Source organism: Sapajus apella, unplaced genomic scaffold, assembly GCF_009761245.1.
Source record: "Sapajus apella isolate SASKATOON/1434 unplaced genomic scaffold, GSC_monkey_1.0 scaffold7, whole genome shotgun sequence".
Lineage (NCBI taxonomy): Eukaryota > Metazoa > Chordata > Mammalia > Primates > Cebidae > Sapajus > Sapajus apella.
In genome coordinates this window covers 37,806,001-37,832,985 of record NW_022436947.1, presented here as the reverse complement: position 1 = coordinate 37,832,985, position 26,985 = coordinate 37,806,001, and the positions used below count along the sequence as shown (strand labels likewise).

Sequence of the window (26,985 nt, the reverse complement as noted above, 5' to 3'; positions counted from 1 at the left end):
ACACCAAGTCCCACTTTGAAATATCCTGCCAAGGGTTCTAACATCTCACAGTTTTGCCCAGATGTCCTACAGAGGTAATTCAACTATACTACTTAAATTATTTCACTTACTCCAGGACTAGCTTTTGAATTTATAGCTGAACTAAGCCCAGCTGCAGAATCAACTAGATTACACTTTCCAGTGGAATTTTTTCCAACTGGATTCAATTTCTTATTTTAAATGTTTGAATATTCTAAAAAACATAGGCCATGAGGCTTGGCTCTTGTTTTAACATAAAGTTAAAAGAATTATCCAGAAAAGCGTTTCAGTTTGAAATACATACTTTTTAAGTTTGGGAAAAAGAGATGTTGTCATTGTCTAAACATGCTTTGTTTCCAGAACATGCTCAGGACCAAGGTTAAACATTACGACTGACTCTCACAAAAATGCCTTCAGACATTCCTGCCATACTAGGTTGATCTCTGAGGATCTGATGACAGGGGAAAAAAAAAAAAAAAGCCCTCAGAATTGTAGAGGAAAGGAAGGACAGTGAGGTGATGGAAAAGTCTAGGGAAGGTGGCGTTCAGAGTGGTAGGTTTGGTTTGATACTAGGAGAGCTGAAAAGGAGCCTGACAGTTCCTGTAGATCAGAAGCTCAAGTTGTTCAATGACTGAGGTGATATCGTTGGGATTTATGGATTAAGGGCTGGGAACTGGAGATGGAAATAACTTTGCTACATTTTTAACTCCCAGATATAAGGACCTGGTCCCAGCATCACTGGGCAGATTATGTTACTTTCAACACAGCTACCTTTGATTCTCTGAAAAAAAAAATGTTTTGGTTTATTTTTAAATGAAATTATCTTACATTTTAACAATAATATAAGCACATTGCCAAAAAATAGCAATAATAGCAAAGGAAAGCAATCATAAATTTATCACCTTAACGTAACTACTTTTAATGTTCTATAATATTTCTTGCTAGCTCCCCATTCCTACCCCCTATTAACAGATTTGTAAATATAGTAATTACATTTAGGTTGCATTCTGCTTTTTTTTTTTTTTTTTTTTTTTTGAGACAATCTTGCTTTGTTGCCCAGGCTGGAGTGCAGTGCCATGATCTAGGCTCACTGCAACCTCTACCTCCCAGGTTCAAGTAGTTCTCCCGCCTCAGCCTCCCAAGTAGCTGGGATTACAGGCACCTGCCACCACGCCCAGCTAATTTTTGTATTTTTAGTAGAGACGGGGTTTCACTATGTTGGTCAGGCTGGTCTCAAACTGCTGACCTTGAGTGATCTACCCACCCACCTTGGCCTCCCAAAGCGCTGGGATTACGGGCATGAGCCACCATGCCTGGCCTTTTTTTTTTCTTTTTCTTTTTTTTTTTTTTTTTTTTTTTTAAGAGTTGGGTTTCACCATGTTTCCCAGGCTGGCCTGGAACTCCTGGACTCAAGCTGTCCTCTTGCCATAGCCTCCCAAGTGGCTGGGACCATAGCTGTGCACCACCAAACCCAGCTTGCATCTTGCTTTTTTGTTTTCCCCAGTGCATTCTCCTACTATTTCACAGTCTTCATATTTACAATCTTTAATTATTATAAAATGGTTTAATAGATGTGGTTTAGTTTATCATTCACATATTTCTGGTCATGTCAGTTGTTTTCAAGTTTTTACTATTTAAATAACATTTTGATGACTGTGTTCATAAATATAGTTTTTTCCAAGTTTTGGACTGTTTCCCTTAGGATAGATTTCAGAAAGTGGACTTGTATGCTATAGTTTGAATGTTTGTCCTCTCCAAAACTCATGTTGAAACTTAATCCTTGATGTGACAGTATTGAGAGGTAGGGTGCTGAAGAGGAGATCGGGTCATGAAGGCTCTGCCCTCATCACTGGATTAACGTGTTATCATGGGAGTGGGGCTGGTGGCTTAATAATAATAAGAAGAAAGACCTGAACTAGCCTGTTAACATGCCTAGCTCCCTTGCCATGTGATGTCCTGCATTGCCTTGAAACTCTGCAGAGAGTCCTTGCCAGCAAGAAGGTTCTCCACCAGATGCTCCACCTTGACCTTGGACTTCCCAGCCTCCAGAACTGTAATATTACTAAACAGATTTTGTTCTTATAAATTACCCAGTTTCAGGTATTCTGTTATACACAACAGAAAATAGACTAAGACAGGGCATGATCATTTCTGTGGCTCTTGTTTATGTACTTTCACATTGCTTCACAAAAGGATTATACCCATCTATAATGCTACCTACAATACAAGGACCAGTTTCACTGGCCCCCTGCCACCCACTGGCCATTACCATTAAAAAATATGCAATTTGGTAGGTAATAAATGATACTTCAAATAATGTTTTAACTTGGATTTCTTTCGTATGTTGGATCTTTTTCCACATTGTTTACTAGTAGTATTTTCTTAGATTTGAATCCTGCAGCTCTGACACTGTGACCATAGGCAAATTGCTTAAATTCTGAGCCTCAGTTTCCCCATTTGTAGAATGGTTACCCAAGACTGCCACAGAACTAAAGGAGAGCAGGTATGTAACCAGTGACTTGCCTAAAGTAAGCACTCAATAAATAACAGCTGTAATTATGACTATTCATATCCTTTGCCATTAATATATGAGATCTGGCTTTTTAAAGTAGGAACCCTTTAGACAAAAGAGAACTTGACCATTGTCTTTCAGTTTGCTGAATTATACTTTTGTTTTTTCTCCCTCTTTCCCCTTCCCCATCAATTCCTGTTTCGATTGTGTGGGGAGTCAGGTAATTTTACTAGCACTTCTAGTGATGATCCCAAGAAAAAATTGCCTTGAAGATGGACAGCAAGAAAGAGGCTGAATAGTCCACAAAATGAACTTTTAGGTTACTAGCAATTGGTTTCATGAGATATTAACTAATGAAAATCTAATGCAGTAAGAAATGATGTGTTTTGAAGTTCAGGTCAAAAAAAGAGAGCCCAAGTTTTTGCTCTAGCTTTTTGTCAAGCCCCAGAACCATGGGAGGGCTTTTAAATATAATAAAAATATTTTGAATATAAGATGGGCATGCTGGCTCATGCCTGTAATCCCAGCACTTTGAGAGGCTGAGGCAGGTGGATCACTTGAGCCCAGGAGTTTGAGATCAACCTGGGCAACACTGTGAAACCCTGTATCTGCAAAAAATACAAAAATTAGCTGGGCATGCCTGTAGTCCAGCTACTCAGGAGGCTGAGGTGGGAGGATAACTTGAGCCTGGGAAGTTGAGGCTGCAGTGAGCTGTGATTGCACCACTTACACTGCAGCCTGGGTGACAGAGTGAGACCTTGTCTCATATATATGTAATATATATGAGATATATTACATATATTTGCAAGAGAGGGAAAGGCTCTCAGGAAATTATCTTCTTGCATATTATGTTATATTATGCTATATTTGGCTATTTCCTAACAGCTCTGTTGTATTATTTTTATTTGTGAGAATGTAGCTGTGGTAGATTAAAAATGGCCACAAATGCTTTGCAGCTACTCTTAGCAAGAAGTAGAGTCTGTTTCCTCACCTCTTGAATCTAGGCTAACCTTGTGACTTGCTTTGACCAGAAGAATGGAGGAGAAGTCATATTCTTCTGGGCCAGGCCTCAAGATGCCTTGTAGTTTGCACCCTCAGCCCTTAGCCTCTTGGAATGTGTTACTTCCCTTGAAGCAGCTCAGCTAGCTTGTTGGAGGATGAGACCATGTGAAGTGGAAGGAAGTTGTCCCAGTGGGGTCCCCTAGGCCAACCAGCTCTTAGGGGAGTCAAGAGATGACTGCAGCTGCTTGGGCAACCCTAGGGCCAACCACTATCAGAAGAACCACGTAGCCAGAACCAGCCCAAATTCCTGGCCCACAGAATTGTGAGAAAATAAAATGGTAGTTGTCTTAAGCCACTGAGTTTGAGAGTGACTGTTTACATAGCAATAGATCAGCCAATACCATGTGCCAGGAATCTCACCCTTTGTAATATATAGTAAAATATGACCCATTGATCATTTCTTTTCCTTATGACCATTTTGAAACCTCTAATTGATTTTCCTTATGGTCATTTTAAAACCTCTAAGGCGAAAGAATTTCCAAACATGTTAGCCAGCTGCACTAAGAAAGTAAAGGTTGAAAAGGGTAGGATTGTCATGGGGAATCCCAGAATTAGCGAATCTCTTACTCCTCTTCCTTTACACAGCAAGTCTGTGGAATTGGGATAAAGTTACCTCACTAAACATTCATTCATTTGCCCAATACTCTATACCTTTCCACTCCTAATTTCCCCATCTGTAAAATTAGGGTAATTTAAAACAAAAAATAGTGTTTATTCTCATCTCTCATTGTTTCAGTGGTCTGGAGACATTTCTCCAGATAATAAACTTTTTGGATAAAGTGTTCTATCATATAGGTATAAGAGAAATTCTATGCATGTCCTGGGGATTTCTCCCAGCTCACAGGGTTATGTAGCTTTAGCTAAGCCTGGGGCCTTCGGGGAGAGCAGCCGGGCTTTGTGACCTGGCTCAGTCACCTTCTCGGAAGTATTTCACCTGCAGGACAGTTCAAATAGCCTTGGGCACACCCAGTTCTCTCCATTTGCGGACTGTCATTCTCAAGAATGACTATAGAATGTGCGGGGGATATAACATCCTGAGACCGAGGATGGGGGTACTGACTGGAACAGCCAGGCTCTGTTCCAATTCCCCCTAGAAACAGGACATCTTTCTGTGCTTCAGCCCAGTGGGTCAAGTGAACCCCAGGTTATAAAACCCAAGGTGGTCCAACTTCCAGAGTCCCTCAGCTGCAGTGCAAGTAGAACATTTACAGTTGAGACTTCATCCACCTTGGGCAGCTTTCCTGAGACTTGGGAAACGGGCTCTCCAGGAATTCTCGGCTTCTGTTATGGCTTGCTGCCTATCTGTAAGGAATCCACTTCGTGAAGCTTTTTGTGTATGAACGTGTCCTGTCTTATCAGAGTCAGACATTGGTAACCAGTACACAGTGGACCTGCTTCACGTCACCTACACTGATGACAGAAATGCAGTTCTAAAGCAGTGGCCTGTTTCGCTTACCTTATCCCTCTCAAATGTGCATTGCACAAACATTTTGTCATTGTTCAGGGCTTTCCTTTAATTTTTCCCATTTCCCACCCCCTTTTCTTTCTAATCATGATGAACTCCTACTTCACATCAGTCATGGGGGTCAAAAGTGACAGTGTTAACCACAAGGCATAATGCACTGCTGAGTGCTTTGAATTGGGCCCAGAGCAACCAGCTTTTCCCCTGATTTGTAGCTACATTTGCTTTCCTTGGCATTTTAGTGTTGAGCAGGACAAGGTCACAGTACTACTGACTGACCTTGGAGGTGAAGTGGTTGCAAGGAAAAGCTGGCCTTTCTGGGGATGGATAAGGTGACAATTCAAAATTTACCTGTGGACTTTTGGGAAACCTGGCATAAAATGATGATGAATCAGACACTAATGTGTTTTATGGCTCATCGAAATCAACATAAGTGGAGTATGTTAGGCTAGACCACAGACAGCCTTATGACTTCAGGGTGAATTGAGGAATATTCAGATTGGGCCAAATGATGGTCCCCACATCTTCTGAATCGGGACACCCATCTGACCCACAGTCTGACCAGAACAATTCAGATGATACAGCTAAACCTTTCTACTCCTTTGTATCAGAGTTCTAAAATAATCAACCCTTCCTTCCTTCTTCTCCTTCTAAACATTTGATACAGATTTATGCATTTCATGCATATTTGTTTAACATCCCCCTTAGCCTCTGGGGACAATATCCATGCTCACTCTATAGAAGAAATTCCCTCAGCCTTCATAACAAAAAACAAAACAAAACAAAACAAAAAACAAAAGCAAACAAACAAAATCCTCTGCACTACTCTCCATTTGCACTGGAGCCTTTTCTTATTCTCCTACTTTATGCTTTAGAGCCACTAAGAAACCCAGTCTCCATCTGTGCCTACTTTACAACCAGGGCAGTTCTCACTGAGCCATGTGTTGCCCATATGTCTGTGTGGTATGAACGCAAGAATCCCAGTGAAGTATCACTATTTAAGCTGCAGAGAGTCAGTTGGTCAGTGCTGTTACCGTTCTGGGTCCCTTGACCCAGCTCACTAATAGGACCAAATGATGATGACCAGAGAGACATCTGGTTCCCCTAGTTCTAAACAAGTATATTATTAAACAAAAACAATTTTGCTGTGAATGTTTTGGCTTAGTTTTGTCATGGTTTACCACATCTTTTTCCCTGCTGCCTCCTCCCTATTATTGCAGCACAATTAGCTAACCATACAAACCAAACAACATAGAAGCCAAACTTCTAGATTAAATAAAGGGCATCTTGAGAGTTGGTGTGATGCTGTAGTAAATAAAAGCCTTCAGTGTGCACAACAGAGGAGAACACAATTGTTAATAACCTTGTAAGTTCTGAGGATTTAAAAAAAATATTTCTTAGTTTTCTTCCTTCTTCATACTTTACTAACTTAAAGTTTTTCCTGTTAATTTGTGTTGATCAGTATCTTCCACTTTAGAGACTTTCCTCTTATTTCTGGTAATCCTTTTGTTCATGATTAAGAGTGGAGGACTAAAAACGAATTGGAAGTTCTGAGTACATGCTTCTTTACCGTAAGCTTCAATGAAGGATGATCTAGGTGTGTTATCTGCTGGGAACCACCCCTTTGACTGCCATGTCAGTTATTTTAGGTCTTCTTCTTGGGCTAGTCACGGTTCCCAGAGAAGAGGTTACCAATCTCCCACCTGGAGAAAAATATCTGCCAGCCAAGTTCTTGATGCTCAGTTGGAAAAAGTGCTTGAACATCTCTACACTCAGCATTCAGTCACTTAATTAGCCTAGCAGCCCTCTGTTTTACCATCTCTAGAGTAGCAGGTAATTCAAGAACAATTCTGGCCCTTGCCTCTACCAGAGAACATTTGGTAAGGTCTGGAGGGATAGAATCTTAGGTGCTATTAACATATAGTGAGTAGAGGGCAAGCATGCTGTTAAACATCTACAGTGCACGGGATACACACACACACACCCCACCACCACCACCACAAAGAATTATCTTGTCCAAAATATCAATAGTGTCAGGGTTGAAGAACCAGGATTTAGGAAATAAATCTCCAGGCTTCTATTTGGGGTGGGGAGAGACAGTTGCCCAGATCTGTGGAGTAGGGGCTGGAACCTAGACATCTAGCTACTTCTTAAGAATCTCTAACTTAGTTTTCCTTATTTTCATACCTACTCTTAACCCAGTTCCAAAGGTACACTGTGCTCCCAGGTTTGAAGATTATAGTATAAATCAGATTTTTTTACCCAGCTTTCTCTACTCTTGGCTTAGGATTCAAAGCGGTCTGTAGTCTGCTAAATTAGTGTGTCTATTTTCAAGCTTCCAAATTATTGTTGTTCTTGTCTCCTCTCCTGTTTTTCTTATCCACATGGGCCCTCACTCTTCATCTCTAGTTTTGGTAGGGTTTCAAGAGGAACAAAATTACATGTGTATATTCAGTCTACCATTATTAATCCAGAACCCACATCTCTAGTTCTTTACAAGGAGACATGTTCATGGTATATTGAAAAGTAGGTTAAAATGTATTTTGGAAAGTATGATTCTATTCTTTCAAAAAACAAGGCAAAACACAAACTTCCTATAACTATTTCTAATCTCTTTGTACACAGAAAAAAATTATATAGCATAAAATATCAGCAATGGTTATGTCCAGGTGGTGATGGGACCATGGATTCAAAATTCACCTGTGGACTTTTGGGAAACCTGGCATAGAATGATCAACCAAACACTAATGTGTTTTACACATCAGAATAAACATAAGTTGATTCTGAATCAACATAAGTGGAATATGTTAGACTGGAGCACAGCCTTATGACTTCAGGGTAAGTTGAGGAGTATTCAGATTAGTCCAAATGATGGCCCCCACCTCTTCTGAATCAGGATACTCATCTAGCCCACAGTCTAAACAGAAAAATTCATATGGTAAAGCTAAACCTTTTTACTCCTTTATATCAGAGTACTAAAATAATGGATTCTTGGACGATCCAAGATGGCCGAAAAGGAACAGCTCTGGAGTGCAGTTCCCAGCAAGAATGCAGAGGGTGAGTGATCACTGCACTTCCAAACAAATTTTTACTGCCCACAGACTAGGAGATTCCCAGGTGGAAAAGCACCATGAGTCTCCAGCACAGCTATTTCAGCCAGCGCTGCAGGTCTCTGCACAAAAACTCACACAAATCTGGATGCCATTTCAACTGGCACCTGGAACTCCTGGGAGACAAGAGTCGCCCATTCAACTGAAAAAAAGGGGGCTGAAACAGGGAGCCAGGTGATCTGGCTCAGCAGGTCCAACCTCCACAAAGACCAGCAATCTGAAATGCTCTGGATTGAGAGTTTCACAGCAAGAACAGCTGGACCCGGGACAGTCCAGCTCTGTCGGGGAGGGGCATCTGCCATTACCGAGGCAGTCTACCACTACCGAGGCAATCCACCATTCCTGAGGCATTCCACCATTGCCAAGGCAGTCCACCATTATAGACACAGTCTGCCATTACTGAGGCAGACCGCCATTACCGAGGCATTTCTAACTATACCTCTATAAACAAAACCACAAGGAAGTTCACACAGCAGCTGGGCAGAGCCCAAGGCAGCTCAGCAATGCCTCTGCTGGCAGACTGTGACCAGGCTACCTCCTTGCTGGGCAGGGCATCTCTGAAAAAAGGCAGCAGCACGTCAGAAACTTATAAATAAAGCCCCACCTTCCCAGGACAGAGCACCTGGGAAAAAAAGGCAGTTATGAGTTCCACTGCAGCAGACTTAAACATACCTGCCCAGCAGCTCTGAATGGAACAATGGAGCTCACAGCTCAGAATTTGAGCTCCCATAAGGGACAGACTGTGTCCTCAAGCAGCTCCCCAACCCCCACATGTCAAGAGACAACTCATAAAGGAGAGCTCAGGCTGACATCTGGTGGGTATCTTTCTGGGACAAAGATAACATAAGAAGAAACTGGCAGCAACCCTTACTGTTCTGCAGCTGCTGCAGGTGATCCCCAGGCAAGTAGGTTCTGGAGTGGACCTCCAGCAGTCCTACAGCAGAGGTGTCTGACTGTTAGAAGGAAAACTAAAAAGCAGAAGGAAATAACTTCATCATCAACAAAAAGGACATCCACTCAGAGACCCCATCTGAAAGTCACCAACCACAAAGAACACAGATAGATAAATCCACAAAGATGGGACGAAATCAGAGCAAAAAGGATGAAAACACCCAAAACCAGAACGCCTCTCCTCCTCCAAGGGATCACAACGCCTCAGCAGCAAGGAAGCAAGGCTGGATGGAGAATGAGTCTGATGACTTGACAGAAACAGGCTTCAGAAAGTGACTAATAACAAACTTCTTGAGCTAAAAGAACATGTTAACCCAATGCAAAGAAACTAAGAACCTTGAAAAAAGGTTTGATGAAATGCTAATAAGAATAAATAGCTTAAGAGAAGAATATAAAATAATTGATAGAGCTGAAAAACACAACATGAGAACTTCATGAACAATACACAAGTTTCAATAGCTGAATCGACCAAGCAGAAGAAAGGATATCAGAGGTTGAAAATCAACTCAATGAAATAAAACAAGAAGGCATGATTAGAGAAAAAAAGAGTAAAAAGAAATGAACAAAGCCTCCAAGAAATATGGGATTATGTGAAGAGACCTAATCTACATTTGATAGGTGTACCTGAATGTGACGGAGAGAATGAATCCAAGCTGGAAAACACTCCTCAGGATACTATCCAGGAGAACTTCCCCAACCTAGCAAGGTAGACCAATATTCAAGTCCAGGAAATACAGAGAACACCACAAAGATATTCCTCAGGAAGAGTAACCCCAAGGCACATAATCATCAGATTCATTTCCAGGGTTGAAATGAAGGAAAAAAATGCTAAGGGCAGCCAGTGAGAAAGGTCGGGTTACCCACAAAGGGAAGCCCATCAGAATCACAGCAGATCTCTCATCAGTAACCCTGCAGGCCAGAAGAGAGTGGGGGCCAATATTCAACATCCTTAGAAAAGAATTTTCAACCTAGAATTTCTTATCCAGCCAAACTAAGCTTCATAAGCGAAGGAGAAATATAATCCTTTACGAACAAGCAAGTACTCAGAGATTTCATCATCCCAAGGCCTGCCTTACAAGAGGTCCTGAAAGGAGCACTAAACATAGAAAGGAACAACCAGTACCAGCCTCTCCAAAAACATACCAAATGGTAAAGAGCATCGAAACAATGAAGAAACTACGTCAACTAATGGGCAAAGCAACCAGCTAGCATCAAAATGGCAAGATCAAATTCACACATAACAATATTAACCTTAAACGTAAATAGGCTAAATGCCCCAATCAAAAGACACACACTGGCAAATTGGATAAAATGTCAAAACCCATGATGTGCTGTATCCAGGAAACCCATCTCACATGCAGGGATACACACAGACTCAAAATAAAGGGATGAAGGAAGATTTACCAAGTAAAAGGAGACCAAAAAAAAAAAAAAAAAGCAGGAGTTACAATCCTAGTCTCTGATAAAATAGACTTTAAACCAACAAAGATCAAAAGAGACAAGGGCATTACATAAGGGTAAAAGGATCAATGCAACAAGAAGAGCTAACGATCCTAAATATATACACAGCCAATACAGGAGCACCCAGATACATAAAGCAAGTTCTGAACAACCTACAAAGAGACTTAGACTTAGTGGGAGACTTTAACACTCCGCTGTCAATATTAGACAGAAAATTAACAAGCATATTCAGGACTTGAACTCAGATCTGGACCAAGGAAACCTAATAGACATTTACAGAACTCTCCACCACAAATCCACAGAATATACATTCTTCTCAGCATCACATCACACCTACTCTAAAATTGACCACATAATTGGAAGTAAATCACTCCTCAGCAAATGCAAAAGAATGGAAATCATAACAAACAGTTTCTCAGACCACAGTGCAATCAAATTAGAACTCAGGATTAAGAAACTAACTCAGGACCGTACAACTTAATGGAAACTGAACAACTGGCTCTTGAATGTTGACTGGATAAACAATGAAATGAAGGCAAAAATAAAGATGTTCTTAGAAACCAACAAGAACAAAGACACAACATACCAGAATCTCTGGGACACTTTTAAAGCAGTATCTAGTGGAAAATTTATAGCAATTAAGGCCCACATGAGAAGCAATGAAAGATCTAAAATTGACACCCTATCATCAAAATTGAAAGAGCTACAGGAGGAAGATCAAAAAAACTCAAAAGCTAGCAGAAGACAAGAAGTAACTAAAATCACAGCAGAACTGAAGGAGATAGAGACACAAAAAACCCTTCAAAAAATTAATAAAACCAGGAACTGGTTATTTGAAAAGATCAATAAAAGAGACCACTAGCCAGATTAATAAAAAAGAAAAGAGAGAAGAATCAAATAGATGCAATAAAAATCGATAAAGGGGATATCACCACTGATTCCACTGAAATACAAACTACCATCAGAAATTACTACAAACAACTCTATGCACATAAATCAGTAAACCTGGAAGAAATCAATAAATTCCTAAACACTTGCACCCTCCCAAGCCTAAACCAGGAAGAAGTCAAAACCCTGAATAGACCAACAACAAGGGCTGAAGTTGAGGCAGCTATTAAGAGCCTACCAATCAAAAAAAAGCCCAAGTCCAGATGGGCTCACAGCCGAATTCTACCAGTCATACAAAGAGGAGCTGGTACCATTCCTTCTGAAACTATTCCAAACAATCCAGAAAGAGGGAATCCTTCACCAATCATTTTATGAGACCAACATCATCCTGATACCAAAACTAGGCAAAGACTCAACAAGAAAAGAAAACTTCAGGCCAAATATCCATGATGAACATAGATGCAAAAATCTTCAAAAAAATACTGGCAAACCAATTGCAACAGCACATCAAAAAGCTTATCCATCATGATCAAGTACGCTTCATCCCAGGGTTGCAAGGCTGGTTCAACATATGCAAGTCTATAAATGTAATTTACCACATAAACAGAACCAAAGACAAAAACCACATGATTATCTCAATAGATGCAGAGAAGGCCTTCAACAAAATTCAACAGCCCTTTATGCTCAAAACTCTCAATAAACTAGGTATCGACAGAACGTATCTCAAAATAATAAAAGCTATTATGACAAACCCACAGCCAATATCATACTGAATGGGCAAAAACTGGAAGCATTCCCTTTGAAATCTGGCACTAGACAAGGATGCCCCCTCTCACCACTCCTATTCAATATAGTATTGGAAGTTCTAGCCAGAACAATCAGGCAAGAAAAAGAAATAAAGGGTATTCAATTAGGAGAGGAAGAAGTCAAATTGTCTCTATTTGCAGGTGACATGATTGTATATTTAGAAGACCCCATTGTCTCAGCCCAAAATCTTCTTAGGCTGATAAGCAACTTCAACAAAATCTCAGCATACAAAATAAATGTGCATAAATCGTAAGCATTCCTATACATCAGTAACAGACTTAAAGAGAGCCAAATCAAGAATGAACTGCAATTCACAATTGCTACAAAGAGAATAAAATACCTAGGAATACAACTAACAAAGGATGTAAAGGACCTCTTCAAGAAAACTACAAACCACTGCTCAATGAAATAAGAGAGGACACAAACAGATGGAAAAGCATTCCATGCTCATGGTAAGGAAGAATCAATATTCTGAAAATGGCCATACTGCCCAAAGAAATTTATAGATTTAACACTATCCCCATCAAGCTACCTATGCCCTTCTTCACAGAACTGTAAAAAACCACCTTAAACTTCATATAGAACCAAAAGAGAGCCCACATAGGCAAGTCAATTCTAAGCAAAAAGAACAAAGCTGGAGGCATCATGTTACCTGACTTCAAACTATAATACAAGGCTACAGTAATCAAAACAGCATGGTACTGATACCAAAACAGAGACACAGAGCAATGGAACAGAACAGAGGCCTCAGAGGCAATACCACCCATCTATAACCATCCAATCTTTGACAAACCTGACAAAAGCAATGGGGAAAGGATTCCCTGTTTAATAAATGGTGTTGGGAAAACTGGCTAGCCATGTGCAGAAAGCAGAAACTGGACCCCTTCCTGACACGTTACACTAACATTAACTCCAGATGGATTAAAGACTTATACATAAGACCTAACTCCATAAAAACCCTAGAAGAAAACCTAGGCAAAACCATTCAGGACATAGGCATAGGCAAGGACTTCATGACTAAAACACAAAAAGCAATGGCAACAAAAGCCAAAATAGACAAATGGGATCTAATTAAATTCCAGAGCTTCTGCACAGCAAAAGAAACACACAATAGAGTGAACCAGCACAACAAAATGGGAAAAAATATTTGCAATCTGCCTATCTAAGGACTTATATCCATAATCTACAAAGAACTAAAACTTATTTACAAGAAAAAAAAAAACCATTCAAAAGTGGGTCAAGGATATGAACAGACACTTTACAAAAGAACACATATATGAGGGCAGCAAACATGAAAAAATGCTCATCTTCACTGGTCATTAGAGAAATGCAAATCAAAACCACACTGAGATACCATCTCACACCATTTAGAATGGCGATCATTAAAAAATCTGGAGACAACAGATGCTGGAGAGGATGTGGAGAAATAGGAACACTTTTACATTGTTGATGGGAGTGTAAATTAGTTCAATCATTGTGAAAGACAGTGTGGCAATTCCTCAAGGTCCTAGAAATAGAAATTCCATTTGACCCAGCAATCCCATTACTGGGTATATATCCAAAGGATTATAAATTGTTGTATTATAAAGACACATGCACACGTATGTTCATTGTGTCACTGTTTATAATAGCAAAGACCTGGAACCAACCCAAATGCCCATCAATGATAGACTGGACAAGGAAAATGTGGCACATATACACCATAAAATACTATGTAGCCAAAAAAAACGATGAGTTCATGTCCTTTGTAGGGATATGGATGAACCTGGAAACTATCATTCTCAGCAAACTGGCACAAGAACAGAAAAACAAACAACACATGTTCTCACTCATAGGTGGGTGTTGAATAATGAGAACACATGGACACAGGGAGGGTAACATCACACATTGGGGTCTGTTGTGGGGGACTAAGGGAGGGATAGCAAGGGGTAGGGAGTTGGGAGGGATAACCTGGGGAGAAATGCCAGATATAGGTGATGAGGATGGAGGCAGCAAACCTCATTGCCATGTATGTACCTATGCAACAATCCTGCATGTTCTTCACATGTACCCCAGAACCTAAAGTGCAATAAAATAAAATAAATTGATTCCTCCTACCTCCTTCTCCTTCTAAGCCTTTGATAAAGAGTGATGCATTTCATGCATATTTGTTTAACATCCTTTAAGCTTTATATGAAGTCCAAATTTTTGACAATAGTACTTATTTCATTTATATACAGAGGTCAAGAAAAATTGTAAAACACTTGAAAATAAGACAAAAGATGGTGGTATGTCCTTAAAGTGTCAAACTGGAACACTGTTTAACAGGCCTACCTGAAAAGTTCTGTAGGAAATCATGCCTTTGTTTAACATACTGTTTACTGTTGACTAAGGCCCCAACTCCATGAAGTTATATGTTAATTGTTATATTTTTGTCCGGGAAAGGTGCAAATTATTTGCATCTGGTAGAAACTATAACCCCAAGGTTATGGATTTAATGACTTGTAGGACAGTTTTAGGCCTAACCTAACACTGTTACTCCAACATTCTTTCATCAGTTCCTACAAGTACTAAGTTCATTCAAATGCTCTTCACACTGGCTTTGTCATTTTGTTGGTTCTCTCATTAATGAATTAAATAAATATTTGAAACGTGTTTATATTTGTATGAGAATTATGTTTTTGACTTTTCGAAAATTCTACTTTGACACCAATGGAATCATAAGCTATTTCCAATTGGAGGATAGAAAAAAAATTCAAATGAATACCTCAACCATGGCAGAGAAAACACATTCTGAGTCCAGCCCTGATAGCTGTCCTGCCTTGTCCCTTGTCTGTGCTTAAATTTGATGTGTCCGAGCCCTGACTCCTGCACATACCTTTGGACAGCCAGCAATGCTGAGAGACGTGAGGTTAATGCAGTAAATGGCCAATGCTTTGATAATCATATCTGACAGCTGGGAGCAATAAGAGACATCCAAACGTTCCAACATCAGTGAGCTTTTGCAGAATGCCTGCAAAAAATTCCAAGGTCAAGTTTTTTCTTTTCTTTAGTCATCTAGAACGATCTTACTTATAGCAGCTTATTAAATGTACACATTTCAGTCCCTGAAATACAGATGTTACATCTTGATACCAAAAAAATTTTTAAAAACACACATTACATCCGAAATCTATAGCAAATAAGATATCCACAAAGCAGTTTAACAGCTTAGTAATATTCAGTTGCCTGCTAACAATATATAGTTTTCTTGAAGTTAGGTCTAATGAAATTTCACTTATATGGTCAGTAGTTATTAATTACATTTAGCCACATAAGTGGAAAAAAAGAAATCTGAGGGTAAGATTAGATGGCAGACACTCCAGGATTGACAGTGGAATGTAATGGGAAGAATGGATTCTTTGGAATCAGACAGATCTGAGTTTTAATTTCATTTCTACCACTTACTTACTACCTCTTAAATCTTAGCAAGTTACTAACTTTCTAAGCCTCAGTCTTGTTTTTGTTGTTGTTGTTGTTGTTGTTTTGAGACAGTTTTGCTCTGTCGCCCAGGCTGGAGTGCAATGACACGATCTCGGCTCACTACAACCTCTGCCTGCCAGGTTCAAGTGATTCTTGTGCCTCTTGTGTCTACTGGGACTACAGTCATGTACCACCATGCCCAGCTAATTTTTTTGTGTGTGTGTATTTTTAGTAGAGATGGGGTTTCACCATGTTGGCCAATCTGGTCTCAAACTCCAGATCTCAAGTGATCCACCTGCCTTGGCTTCCCAAAGTGCTAGGATTGCAGGCATAAGCCGCCGTGCCTGGCTCCTCTTTTTTAACTTAAGGAAAATAATATGTACTCTCTAGCATTGTTTTGAAATGCTGAAATGTTCACCTGAAATATCTAGGGCTAGAAAAAGGCCTGGAAATCATTGGAAATCATTCCCTCAATATCAGTACTTCTGAATTTTCATTCCTACTTTTCAGTTAAAAAAAACCTCAGTGATAAGAATCCATGAGGAAATAACATGTCAAAGTTTACAACTCAGCAGTTATACAAGAACAAGATGATCCACAAACGTAAACCTAAATATAATTGTAAAAATAAAAAGCAAGAAGAGTAGAAATTAAAAACCATGACAGACAGGAAGGAGGGAAGGAAGGAAGGAAGGAAGGAAGGAAGGAAGGAAGGAAGGAAGGAAGGAAGGAAGGGAGGGAGGGATGACATTTCCTCCCCTAAAATGTGAGAATTATAATAATTATCTACATGTGCTGAATCACACTAAGGAGTCTGCCTCATTATGAAGCAGTGCTTCTACGAATACAAAGTTAGAGACCTCAGTAAATGATAGTTTACCATTAATTTTAGTTGTAGGTACTAGATTTTAGTAACCCTAGAGGGTTACTAAAGGTACTCCTTATTTATATATAAAAATGGATGTCCATTGGACTACATGTCATTTTCCTCTCAGGACTGAGAGAAGGGCCAGTGCATGAGCCTCAGAATGACTTTAGAGGTAAAACCACCAGTGGGCCTGCCTCTCCCAGTGCTTATGCCAATTTTCTCTTGTTTTAGCCCTAAGGAAAGAACTAGTCCTTTGGAAAGAACTAGTTAGCTAGCTGTTTTCTTTAGCAAGTTAATAGAATAGGGAAGATTTCCAGGTGAGGCAGTGTAGCCTAACAGACAAAGCTAGGGCTGTGGCATCACACAGAGTGGGGTGAGAAGCCTGGCTCTGCTACTGTGGGTTATTGAACTTCTCAGAGCCCCAGTGTCTCCTTGGGCAAAATGGTGATAATAATACCCGTACCAAAGAGTGGTTGTGTAGATTATAAAATTACACACACACACACACACACACACACACACACACACACACACACACACATAAATGATGTGGCTCTTAGCACAAAATAGATTCTCTAGCTATCTGTAAGATTTTATACACAGTGTCAGTTGAGAGGCAGTATACACACTGGCTAGTGCTCGACCCACAGTTAGCATCACGTAAAAGTTAACTAGTGCTTACTTTGGCAGCACAAATACTAAAATTGGAAAAATACAGAGATTAGTGTGGCCCCTGAACAAGGATGACACATATATGTGTCATTCAATTTTTTTTTTCAGTTAGAAGGAGAAAGTTCAAGAGATTTATTGTATATGATGACTATAGTTAATAACAATGTATTATACACTTGAAATTTGCTAATGGATTTTAAATGTTCTCACCATAAAAAAATATAAGTATGTAAGGTGATGAATATTAATTAGCTTGATTTAATCTTTCCACAGTGTATACATATATGAAAACATCACGTTATACTTCATAAATATATACAATTTTTATTTGTCAGTTAAAAATTTTTAAGTCATTAAGAAGAATAAGATAAATGTTAACTATTATTAGGATTTGCAAATGACACTAATAATAATAAAGATGCACATATGTATTGTACCTTGAGAAAAACTGAAAGATATTGGTTATTTAACCCTAGGTCATCATCTTTTCCTGACCACAACAGCCAACAGTGATTCATTCGTTGATCTCATGCAGAAATTGTCTTTTTCAGTTGATTCAGCACTTAAAGTATTTGACTCATTCCTGTATTACATGAAAATCTGTCTTGTCTGGCAACTATGTGATGGCAAAAACTGAAGGAGCAGCTTGTCAGGAGATAGCTTGGGACCTCTCACTGGAAATAATCAAGCATAGTGAGGCACACCCAAGGAGGTACAGAAAGGAATCTACCTTTGAATGACTGGAATCTGGAGATTCAGTAAGCTTTTCAATATGAATGCAATAAGCCTTTTGTACTGCCTGGAAATCCATCAGCTGTCATATCCCTTTCCCAAACATCATATTAGAACACAGTAAGTACTCAATAAATACTAGTTGGTTCACTGATCCTTTGCATCTTCAAGAAAATTAAGAAGTCTTAATAATACAAGAATTCTTATGTTGCAAGGAGTAAGGTGACATTGTCTTCCCTTGTTAGAGACATTAGCATTGTTAGAGAGAATGGACAGAGTTAGAGGAACTAGAGAAAAATTAAAGCAAGAAAAAATATTTAAACTATAAGAATAATTTGTTGAAAGATGAAACAAGCTTTAAAGGGAGATTAAGGCTCTTTGTGTCACAAAACCCTCTTCAGTAGCATTTGCCAATGTCTTGGAATGCTCCAATTGCCTTATGCCTTTTTAAAAGCTCTAATATTCTTTAAAGCCAAATGTTCTCAGAGGTTTTAAATTTAAAAATAACTTAAAAATGATTACAAGGTCTATGATACATTCGTGGTACCATTTTCATCCATGGAAAATCTGAGGCACAAAAATCGGTCCAAGGCTTTATGCTAAATCATTAGTGGCAGATCGGAGAACTGAAGTCAGAACTTTTCCTCTCTTACAATTCATGTTTTCCCTTAAGCACATATAAGTCATATTAAGTACTTAAGTCTGCAAGCATGTTTCAACATAATCACTCATGAAATTCCATTTCCCCCCTACAGATAAGATTACAATACGCACTTCTGGCTCTGGTACTGCAGAACCATACTTACATCAATGCTGCTGATTTTCTTTTCTTGGAAAATGCAATACTAAGTTTCTTTCAAGTCAAAATCTTTTACAGTAAAGAGGGAGATAAAATGCAAACATGATCAAGTTTGGCTCCTCTCCCATGTATCAGCCAATTTGCTGTGGGTTAACAAACTGGAAGAAAACTTCCATATCTCTTAGAGAGTTAGATCATTCCTTCTTGTGTCTTCTGAGCTGAGTCACAGTGCAGGGGCTTAATGACTACATTCCTAAATAGGGTATGTAGAGGAGACCGAATTTCACTCACATTTTTTAACTGTCACAATAATATGCTTCTGCCAAAATCCTGATTTAAACCACTTCGACAGGTGGCAGCTTCTGGCCTTAAAACAGGTCACTTCGTGTTGCATACTCATAACACCATCTCTTGACTACTTGCCTCATTAAGTCCCAATTAACTTTATTGCAAAGTTGGGGATTTTTTTCCTTGTTTGTTGGTAATTCTGGAAAAAAATATGCTGCCAAGAACCATTTTCTATAAAGAAGACATTTCTGGCTGTCCCAAAGGCTAAAATGCAACTTCCACAATTTTAAGATATCAACTAAATATAAAACCTTCAGTTTCTTGAGCCTCATATTTGAGGCCCAAAATATCTATATCGTATATCCCATGAGATGCAGAGCTATGCTCCACCAACAATGGCCTTGTTCCCACTGAGCATCAGAGCAGGTGGGACTGATCATGGCCTGGCCACCAAAACTAAATTCTGCAGAGCCTGAAGCTGCCCCTCCTGGAGTTGCCACTCCTGCATTTCCACCCTCCCTGCCAGGGAAACCAGCCTGAGAGAGGCTTAGTGAAGGCCCAGGCTCAGAGGAGATCACTGCTTTAAAACATGGAGGGAACTCTGAAAGGGAAAGGGGGGCAAGGCCAAGGACCAAAGCAAATATTTCCAAAGACACTTTCATGATGGAATTTGATACAAAATTAGATGTTGATTACAGGGATAATCTTTGGCTTCAAACCAGCTCAAATGTGGCTTATTTTACAGTTTTCCCCAATTCTTCCCTGTGGAAGAAATGCTGCTTTTCTTTCTTTTTTGACAGGGACTTGTCTGTCGCCCAGGCTGGAGCATAGTGGCATGATCATAGCTCACTGTAGCCTCGAACTCCTAGGCTTGAATAATTCTTCTACCTCAGCCTTCCACATATGTGCATGCTACCATGACTGGCTAATTTTTAAATTTTTATAGAGACAGGGTCTCACTATGTTGCCCAAGCTGATCTCAAACTCCTGGCCTCAAATGATCCTTCTTCCTTGGCTCCCAAAACATTGGGATAACAGGTGTGAGCCACCATGCCCAGGCAACTTTCTCACTTTCTACTTGTATTATAGTTATTCATGTAACTGTCTCATCTTCTGCATTGACTATAGCTTCTTGAGGGTAGAATCCAAGTCTAATTTATCTTTGCCAACATCTGACATGCAAAATTAGTTCAAGATGAGAAAGTATCCAAAATGAATGAACAACGCTTCTTAGCACAGAAGTGAGGAGAGTAAGCTTCCATAGATGGCCCTCAGAATACTAAGCCCAGTCCTTCTTCTCACTGTGTTTAATAACCGCCAGAGGCAGCATACAGGGTTGGTTAAGAGCACATTCTGGGGGCCCACTGGCTTGAGTTCAAATGCTGCCATGATATGTTTTGTGTCTCTGGATAAATTACCCAACCTCTCTACCCCTCAATACTTTCATCTGTGGCATGAGAATAACACAGTAGTAGCTTAATATGGCACCTACTTCATAGAGTTGTTGGGGAGATTAAATGACTTAATATGAATAAAGCAGTTGAACAGTCCCTTGCACATAGCAGTCAGTAGACAGTAGCTAGTACTATTATTTGTATGTACTGCTTCTCTGTGGCTCTCATTGTCAAATTTTTAAAATCATGAATACCATCATAAAAAAAAAATTAAAAAATAATTTTTTTTGGAGACAGAGTCTCACTGTCACCCAGGCTGAAGTGTAGTGGCTTGATCTCAGCTCATTGCATCCTCCACCTTCCAGGTTCAAGAGATTCTAGTGCCTCAGCCTCTGGCTGGATTTATAGGCATGTGCCACCATGCCCAGCTAATTTTTGTATTTTTAAGTAGAGATGGGTTTCACCACGTTGGCAGGCTGGTCTCAAACTCCTGACCTCAGGGATCCATCCGCCTCAGTCTCCCAAAAGGCTGGGATTACACGTGTGAGCCACTGCGCCTGGCCTAGTAAAAATATTTTGAGCATACATTTTCAATAAATGTATGTTAATGTACTTTGTAAATTATTTAGGCATACAACTGTTCAAATATATGTTATATATTTAAACATACAAAAATAAAATATATGAGATAAAAAGTAAATCTAAATAACACTGTAGAACTTTTAATATTTTCTTGTCATACTAAAACAATTTTGCTCATTTGCTGGAATACCTCCTTTCTCTAGAGGCACCTATCCAACAGTACACCTTCAGTTGCCAGCAAATCTAGATGACTTACTGGCTGCACAGATCCTGAGCATTTGGTAAATATAAGATAATTTTTTTTTTTTTCTGAAACAGAATCTCGTGTTGTCACCCAGGCTGGAGTGTAGTGGTGGAATCTCGGCTCACTGCAACCTCTGCCTCCTGGGTTCAAGAGATTCTCCTGCCTCCCAAGTAGCCAGGACTACAGGCACGTGCCACCATGCCCAACTAATTTTTTGTATTTTCAGTAGAGACGGGGTTTCACTGTGTTGGCCAAGATAGTCTTAATCTCCTGACCTCATAGTTCACCCGCCTCAGCCTCCCAAAGTGCTAGGATTACAGGCGTGAACCACCACACCTGGCCAGGGAATTATTTTTAACATATAAAACGTAACAGATGCATAAAAAGAAGTCAAATGGGAAGAAATTAAAGAACAAAAAGGGTATGCAGTGAAAGCAAATGTATATTGGGAAAACCAAAAGGAAGGATAACCAGGAAAAGACCAAAACAAAACATCTGTAAATTATATTTGGTAACTGGAATTTTTTGAGAAAAATTTTAGAACAGCTTCAGGTTTTAGATTTTACCTCCAAAATAAAAATGAGCCAGGATTGGACTACCCAAAGGGCAACCAGATATTTTTCTTGTTGCCTGTGGCATAACTCACCCTTTTTTCATTTCTCTAAGTTTATTTTGAAAAGGGGTACCTAGTGGCCCAATTACCTGGCACTCGTCCAGGGTCCTCTGTGGGACAGAAAAGGCAGGGGAATTCCTTAAGCTAAAATAATCAGCCTGAAAGAGTTGATGGGTGTCTATTTGCACAGTCAGCCACCTCACTTTTTGTTCTTGGTCTTTCCCAAGAAAATGACAACTCAGAACGTTTACTCTAAGGACAGTCACGCCATCCTATGGCCTCTTTCATTTAAGGATTTCTAAGAAATAATGAGTTCATGAACTATTATCAGTACTGCTTTCACCTCCCATTTGCCAACATAATAGAATAAGAGGTGATCTAATCAAGGGAGGCAACAACTCTAGCGGAAAAAAACAGCCTGGAATCTGAAATTGTATCTATGTGACCTTTAACAAGTCATTTAATCTCAAGTCTCTTCCTGTATACAGGAGAAAGAAAATAACTGTCTACCTATCTCACAGGTCTTTTAGATGATGAAAAGAAAATGTGTATTCCAAAAGCACTTGAAAGACACAAGACCCTTGTTTTTGTCTGTGAACAAAAAGAATCATGGAACGAGCCTATCTGTGATGTATGTGATAAGGGCTTTAGGATGACGAAATATAATGAACCAAATTTAACTAGAATTGATAAAGTGGTTATTACAAATTATAACATGGAGAAATCATAACTCCTATGAGACATGCTGCAGGCACTTTGTTCATGTCAGGCAAGGCACAATGAGCAAGGCCCAGGTGTGTCACAGAGAAGAGGGATCAAAAACATGTCAAAAACCTAAACACAGGTTTAAGAAACAAAAGAAGCATACATTCTGATGTTTATTTTCCCTGCTTTTTATTATTGTCTTCAGACAATCTGACAAGTTTTGTTTAACTTTTGTCAAGTTTCATCTTACATGGGATAAACTAAAGGTCCAGGGGCAGCTTAAAGAGTGGGAGAGAGCTCCTGCGGATTATCTTCCTTTTAACACATTCTCTCTTAGTTCTACTCTGTGGATGCTCAACATGAAAAGAACAGATGTGCACATTCATTTAGCAAGTTCAGCAGTGCTTCAGCTGTCTGAGAGTGGTTCTTCCCCAGTGGGAGTGGGCAAGAAGCCAGGACTGATGTGGGGTGTTCTCAGCTTCAGCTGTTTTTTGGCCAAGAAAAATAGTACCCATGACTCCAGTATCCCTCGGAACCTTACAGACAATGGGAAACTGACAAGCTGTCAAATCCCACATCCTTTGAAGTCTAGCAAATTTCTAATTCTTTTGAACTGCCTCCACAATTAGAAACACACTGGTGTCAGGAGCTACAAAGAATACTGAGTTTATTTCTTTTGCTCACAGGCTTTGAAGAAAGAATAATGCCTGGCTATCTTGGCAAGAGTTTACCTGTAACTCCCAGTTGATTCCAGGTGTCTTGGGTCTCCTGGGGTATGTTGTTCTATTACGAAGTTTAGGAAACCATCCTTGGCATGGATAGCCATGCAGTACAGATTTCTGTAGTAAACTCTTAATTATTCCAGGTTTTGTGAGGGCTGCTTTCTCCACAAGCTACCAGATATCCCCCCCTACCCTTCATTCTACTAGAGGAATTCCTAAGTTTCCTCTCTCAAAACCCTGTAAAACACTTCTAAGCCAGAGACCCTCTGAAATCTCCATCACAGACAGTTTAGTCAATTATTTCCTAATCATAAACTGGAGTGTTGGATGAGAAGAGAGACTCTGCTGAGCAATATGGTCAAGAGATAAAAGATCCAAATCTGGATGTTCCACCTCCCCATACAAGACATTTCAGAGCTTCTGCTGCAACAAAGGCCAATGATTAAAGTCATTTTGGAAAGGAGTCCTCTGTTGCTTCTGTTGCGAACAATAAACACAACTGTATCCCTAGAGAAGAGGTGGGGTTATTGAAATCTCATGTTTTGATAATTTCTGAATGATTTAATCTTGGAAACCAAATAGAAATTGATGTTGATTTCTTTAAAAAAAATTGTCGTTATATGGAGCCAACACATCTAATCCATCTTTGGCATTACAAGTCAGTATGTGTCAAAGGCTACCAAAATAAACTTTGGTTGAGCACCAGGGAGTAGAGTCTATCAACTGATGAGAATGATTGATGGGAATCTTGCGCAAACAACATTTATAACTAGTTAGGAAGTTTAGTGATTCAAAGTAAGTATTTAAGATAAGAAGAGAGTTACTGGAGAGTAATCCAGTTCTTGCTGTTAGGGCACATGAACTCAACCCTTTTTACACTCTAGAGAGAAATGTCCAGAACAGGCTGGTTATAGATCATTTTGGGGAGGAAGATTTTGATTGGACTGTTGCTGAATGAGGTAGGTACTCCTGAGCCTTTCTGACCTGAGTATCCATGTAGATGTCCCATACAAATTCTAGGGGTTTCAGTTCCGTAGCACAGATAATCCAGAGTACAAGACTCAGAACTCTGAACCCTTAGTTACCACTTAGATTATGTCTGGAGACACTCAGCTTACTGAACATTCCTGGGTCAGACCGAAAGTCAAATGAACAGCAATGGCTCTTGCTCTGTTGTTCTCCCAAATATGAAGCAGCTTATGACTGTGCCACATGGCCACAGCCCTTCCCAGTCCTTATCCTGAATCCCTCCTCCTCTACCTCCCTTTCTTTTTGTAAATCAAGATAAATGTTACTCAAGGGCAAATTTTAAAAGTCAAAAGTTTATAATCTAAGAGAACATGTCATAAGAGGTTATGAAGATTAAAGGAGAGAAGCAACATGTTATTTCAAGTGGTAGGCCAGGTGTGGTGGCTCATGCCTGTAATCCCAACACTTTGGGAGGCTGAGGCGGGCAGATCACCTGAGGTCAGGCCTGACCAACGTGGAGAAACCCCATCTCTACTAAAAATACAGAATTAGCCAGGCGTGGTGTCACATGCCTGTAATCACAGTTACCAGGGAGGCTAAAGCAGGAGAATCACTTGAACGCAGGAGGCAGAAGTTGCAGTGAGCCAAGATCACACCATTGGACTCCAGCATAGGCAAAAAGAGCGAAACTCCAAATCAAGGAAAAAAAAAAAAAAAGAAAGAAAGCCTGCCACTGCTTTTAAAGAAGGGCTGGGCTTGGTGGCTCATGTCTGTAATCCTAATACTTCAGGAGGCCAAGGTGAGTGGATCACTTGAAGTCAGAAGTTTGAGACCAGCCTGGCCAACGTGGCGAAACCCCATCCCTACTAAAAATACAAAAAAATAGCCAGATGTGGTGGTGGGTACCTGTAATCCCAGGTACTCAGGAGGTGTAGGCAGGAGAATCACTTGAAGCTAGGCAGCAGAGGTTGCAGTGAGCTGAGATCGCCCCACTGCACTCCAGCCTGGGCAACAGAGTGAGACTCTTAATAAAAAAAAAAAAAAATTAAAATTAAAATATCAAGTGGTGAAGCAGCTAGAGCAAGATTGAGGGTCTCAAAAAAGGAAACTGAAGAGGACAATGAGAGAAGTGGAGGTTCTAGTATCTCTAACTGCTGTTTATATCCCACAAGCCAAAGTCAGATACCTAAGTGATCATCAGAGAACAGGGTGCTGACCCAGTTACATCCTTAAAATTCATCAATGGTGCCTCTGTAAGATATTAGTAAGCCAGCTGATGAAGAATATAAGCCACAAGCCAGGCAGAAAAGACAAGAGGGCAGATAAGGTTGAACCACTACCACAGACTTTTTTGTGTATTTATAAATACTACCCATTGCATTCTGGTTTCAAGGCTTTAAAAAGAGATGACTGTCTCTGTTAGAGATGCTTTTTCATAATTAATTTCAGAGTCATTTATTAATTATCTTTTATAGTTAATAAAAGATAAGAGGGAGCTATGTTTGGGTTTGGAGAACAATGACAATTATCTAAGTGTCAATCTTCGCCTCCCCTCTAAACCATAAAATATAAAGAGAAAAGAAATAAAACTGCACAGGACCCATACGTTCATCATTACTAAAATTAAGAGAACAATACAACCTTCAAATTACTTGTAAATAGAGTAAAAACAAATTCCAACAGAGCTCCCTTAGCCTGCCTGCAGCTGCCACAAGCCTATAGATAGAGTGGGAGAGAGGATGTCTAAAAGACTCTGTCTTAAGAGTGCAGCAGGGAAGAGAGCTTAGAGGAAACACAGACAAAATCATGCTGTATACAGAGGGGGGAAAATGTTTTTTTTCTCTGTAGTCACACCACTCTCAATACTTCCAGAACAATTCACTTCTGATACCAGATGTGTGGGTTTTTCCACACATTGGCCAATTCTATGACACCAGCTGGGTGTTCTACAATTTAATCAATTCTGACATTAACTGGAGTTAGCACACACCCCACAGGTTAAGAGCTCAATCTCAGTAGATGTCAGATGCCAATCGCAAGTCCCAGGTTGTCACCTGGACTTCTGATGGACCAGCTATTAATTAGGGTTCCCATAACTACCTTCTTGGGCTTGATAATTTGCTAGGAAAACTCAAAAAATTTAGGGAAACATGTTTACCAGTTTATTACATAATAAAGAATACCAATGAACAGCCAGATGAAAAGTTACATAGGGCTAGGTATAGAGGTCCTGAGTGCAGGAACTTCTGCCCCTACAGAGTTGGGGTGCACCCCTCTCCTGGCATATGGATGTGCTTGCCAACCTGGAAGTACTCTAAACCCTATAGTTCACGGATTTTTATGGAGGCTTCAGCATGTAGACACCATGGATTATTAGCTCAATCTCGAGCCCCTCTCCCCTTCCCAAACAATGGGGAAAGGAGCAGAAAGTTCAAAGATTCTAATCATGGCCTGGCCTTTCTGATGACCACCCCCCAACCAAGAAATCACCAAAAGTTACCCACTAGAACAGAATATACACCCAGGAAACTCCAAGGAATTAGGAGTTCTGCATCAGGAACCATGGCCAAAGACCAAATATTAGAACAAAAGATACCATTACCCCTATTGCTCAGGAAGTTACAAGGCCTTTAAGGAGCTCTGTGCCAGGACTGTGGACAGAGATCAAAAAATATATATATATAT

At 39.8% G+C, this 26,985-nt stretch overlaps 1 protein-coding gene and 1 non-coding gene across 18 annotated transcripts in view; one reads left to right on the top strand and one right to left on the bottom strand.

Annotated features, from left to right (window-relative positions):
• The window catches only part of FBXL13 (F-box and leucine rich repeat protein 13), a 262,519-nt gene that overhangs the window by 36,895 nt on the left and 198,639 nt on the right, over positions 1–26,985 (bottom strand). For 14 of the 17 annotated variants that reach the window (XR_004268363.1, XM_032276371.1, XM_032276367.1 and 11 more), the window contains one exon: positions 15,129–15,263. The exons of 2 other annotated variants lie outside the window; for them this stretch is intronic. Coding sequence is in view for 14 of the 15 variants with exons in the window: in XM_032276371.1 (XP_032132262.1) it covers positions 15,129–15,263 (135 nt within the window). In the remaining variant the exon portion in view is untranslated. Of the gene's footprint in view, positions 1–15,128; positions 15,264–18,907; positions 19,271–26,985 lie in introns of those variants that run through there. One more of the 17 variants, XM_032276374.1, reaches the window with a different exon arrangement.
• On the top strand, positions 17,255–17,356 carry LOC116550453. Its single transcript, XR_004268422.1, has one exon. It is a non-coding gene; the product is annotated as a U6 spliceosomal RNA (small nuclear RNA).